Genomic DNA, 2941 nt, shown 5'->3' with positions numbered 1-2941 from the left:
CCTGGTCAGTTGCTGGGCCCCGCCCGTGTCCTCGGCGAAGGCGGAGCCGGGCGCCTGGTAGTGACTGTCCTCCCCACAGGCCCCCGCCCCCGGGGCTGGTGCGGACAGCTGCGTGGTGGTACACGTGGTGAGCCCCGAGGAGGAGTCCCAGCAACAAAAGCTGGACCTGCTTTGGTGGAAGCTGGATGAGCAGGCTCCTCTCACACAGGTAGGGGAGGCATGGTGGGGCCTGCAAGCTGACTGGCTCAGAGGGGACACGACTTTGGGGGAGACACTAGGCGTGGTGAATGGGGACGTGCAGCAGGTGCAGTCCTGGGAGAAGGCGGGGTCTGGAAAACGGGAACAGGTGTCCCAAGGGGCTGGGCCCGAGAGGGAGGCACTAAGCCTGATGGGAAAAGGCTGGGAGTCCGACCGGAATTCAGTTCCTTGCGGGCTTATTGCTGGAGAATCGCCAGCTGGCTCAGCCCCTGCTGCCCTCCTGACAGAAGCACCTGGTGTGTGGCCCAGTGAGAGCAGCCGGTGCGCCCAGCACCCTGACGGCACCCGAGTACTACGAGTGAGTGAGGGGGGGCCTCCGGGGACATGGAAGTGGGGGCTCTGCCCTGGCCCTCCTCTCACTCTTTTCAAAATGCAGGCTCCGGCTCGCACAGGTGCGCTCGGCCTCAGCTCTGAAGCACAGCAGGGACCTGGCACAAGGTGCGCCTGGGAGGCTCCGGCTGCCGCCTGCCTGCCCCTGGCTCCTGCCTGCAGCCTGACTGCCGCCCTCTATCCCTCAGACCCGGCCTGGACAGAAACCCTCAGGGTTCTCTCCGCGGCAACTGTCAAGTTTGAGATGCTCAGCAAGGCCCCGCAGAGCCAGGTGAGCCGGGTGCCCGCAGGACCGGGCAGGGGGCAGGCCCGGTGGCCGCCCTCGCTCTGCAGCTGTGCCTTCCTCAGCTCCTCCTCGACCTGGCCGACAGCATTTCCACCAAGGGCACCAAGAGTGGCACCTTTGTCATGTACAACTGTGCCCGCCTCGCCACACTCTTTGAGGGTTACCAGCGCGGCGTGCAACAAGGTCTGTACCCCACTTTCCCACCTGTGAGCAGCCTGGATTTCTCTCTGCTCCGTGAAGAGGTGAGTGCCCCTCCAGAAGTGGCTCCCTGGGGTGGCCTGGACTCGCCAGCCAGCAGCCTTCTTCCCACAGGGTGAGTGGCTGCTGCTCTTCAACAGCGTCCTCCCCTTCCCAGACCTCCTGAGCCAGACCACAGCCCTGGACGGGGCCCACCAAGCCCCGGGGCTCCACGTCAGTGCTCGCACGGAGATGGTGAGGCAGAGACCAGCAGACACACACACTCTTTATTCGGGTCTGGGGTACAAGGGCAAAGGCAGGCCAGTGACTCCGTCTGTCTCTAGGTGTGCAAGTTCCTGGTGCAGCTCAGCATGGACTTCAGCTCTTACTACAACCGGGTACACATCCTGGGGGTAAGCACACAGCGGGACGGGGGGGAGGGGTGCGGGGGAGGGAGCACAGGACGAGACCAGCAGGCCCTCTCTTTTTCTAGGAGCCTCGGCCACACCTGTTTGCTCAGATGTTTGCCCGGCTGCAGCTCCTGCGGGCTGTGCAGGAAGTGCTCCACATGGGCCTGGCCACGCTGGGTCTCCCTCCACTGAGCTACATCTAAGGCCAGAGTGCCAGTGTCTGGGAATGTTCACAAGGCCGTCACCTGAAAAACCCTGTTGCTTAGACGTGGAGACTAATAAATCGCTACAAAGCTTTGTTCTAGTGTGAGGCGTGGGGCATGTTCTTGGTCTGCCTAGGCAGCACTCAACTCCCCTCCAACACCTGCTCTAAAGTTGGGGGCCAGTGGCTCCCCACCCCCTGCCTGTGAGCAGGCCCCACGCCCAGGTGCCAGCCACTGTGGGGCCTCAGTCGTACCAGTTGTAAACCTCAAGTCCCTGGCCCCCGAGAGCACAGCGGTGACCAAACTCCGGGCTCACGGGCCAGCAGGCCATGTCGGCCACGTCTGGCACGTGGTACACTGTGCTGTTGATGAAGGTGGGTTCGCCATGCCCTAGGCGCCAGAAGGTCAGCCGCTGATCGATGGAGGCGGAGACCATGAGGCTGGGGCTCAGGATGTGGAGGCCTGTCACGTGAGCAGCGTGTGCACAGGGGACAGAGTGTTCCTCCAGCACGTGCAGCTGAGGTGCCAGCTCGGCACCCCCCACAGCCTCGTGCTGCTCTGGCAACTCCACAGCAAGCACAAAGACGTGGAGGGAGCCATCCTCGCTGCCACTCGCCACAAGGTGGCCCTCACATGTGGGCAAGGTGTGCAGGCTGTTGACACCACAGCTGTGAGCCTGGACGGTCAGGCAGGGGGGGCCCAGTCCTGGAGGAAAAAGGCTGTCAGAGCCGTACCTGCCACATGGGGAAGGCGGGGGCGGGGGGGTACTGCTGGTGGCCCGCCAGCTACTCACGAGAGGGCAGCCCAGGCTCTGCTGGAGGCTCCAGGGCATCGGAGCCGTGGTCCAGCACCGTGGTCAGGTCCCAGAAGGCCAGGCTGCCATCGGTGGCCGCACTGCACAGGAGCAATCTCCTGGGAGGCGGGGAAAGGTGGCTGGGTCAGTCGGGGTGACAGAAAGCAACAAGGGCGCCCAGGGACCCCGGCAGAGCCACCAGGCAGCCCTCTCACCGCCGCTGGTTGGGCGCCTGGTATGTAAAGGAGTGGACCTTGAGGACACAGCGCTGGTGGTGGAAGGTTTCAGCCAGGAGCTGCAGCCGCCGCCCAGAGTCCTGCAAATGACTTCTGTGCTTCAGACAACACCATCAAGAAAGTGAAAAGACAACCCATGGATGGGAGGAAATATTTTCAAATCATCTATATGATGGAACTTGTACACCCATAATATATAAAGAACTTTACATCCCGACAAAGGTTTGAACAGACATTTCTCTAAGTGA

At 62.6% G+C, this 2941-nt stretch overlaps 2 protein-coding genes across 2 annotated transcripts in view; one reads left to right on the top strand and one right to left on the bottom strand.

Annotated features, from left to right (window-relative positions):
- Positions 1-1759, top strand: part of DALRD3 (DALR anticodon binding domain containing 3) — a 3311-nt gene extending 1552 nt beyond the window's left edge. Inside the window, exons 2-9 of the mRNA XM_006770582.2 lie at positions 66-208; positions 486-556; positions 635-696; positions 777-859; positions 937-1116; positions 1187-1306; positions 1396-1464; positions 1545-1759. Of these exons, the coding sequence (XP_006770645.1) occupies positions 66-208; positions 486-556; positions 635-696; positions 777-859; positions 937-1116; positions 1187-1306; positions 1396-1464; positions 1545-1664 (848 nt within the window). The 3' untranslated portion in view covers positions 1665-1759. The remainder of the gene's footprint in view (positions 1-65; positions 209-485; positions 557-634; positions 697-776; positions 860-936; positions 1117-1186; positions 1307-1395; positions 1465-1544) is intronic.
- A 2-nt stretch (positions 1760-1761) lies between these two features.
- The window catches only part of WDR6 (WD repeat domain 6), a 4680-nt gene continuing 3500 nt past the window's right edge, over positions 1762-2941 (bottom strand). Inside the window, exons 4-6 of the mRNA XM_015568336.1 lie at positions 2673-2783; positions 2458-2576; positions 1762-2369 (exon numbers count right to left, since the gene is read on the bottom strand). Of these exons, the coding sequence (XP_015423822.1) occupies positions 1909-2369; positions 2458-2576; positions 2673-2783 (691 nt within the window). The 3' untranslated portion in view covers positions 1762-1908. The remainder of the gene's footprint in view (positions 2370-2457; positions 2577-2672; positions 2784-2941) is intronic.

The sequence above is a fragment of the Myotis davidii genome, unplaced genomic scaffold, assembly GCF_000327345.1.
Source record: "Myotis davidii unplaced genomic scaffold, ASM32734v1 scaffold663, whole genome shotgun sequence".
Taxonomy (NCBI): Eukaryota; Metazoa; Chordata; class Mammalia; order Chiroptera; family Vespertilionidae; genus Myotis; species Myotis davidii.
The sequence above is the reverse complement of the archived record's forward strand: the minus strand, read 5'-3'. Positions and strand labels throughout refer to the sequence as shown.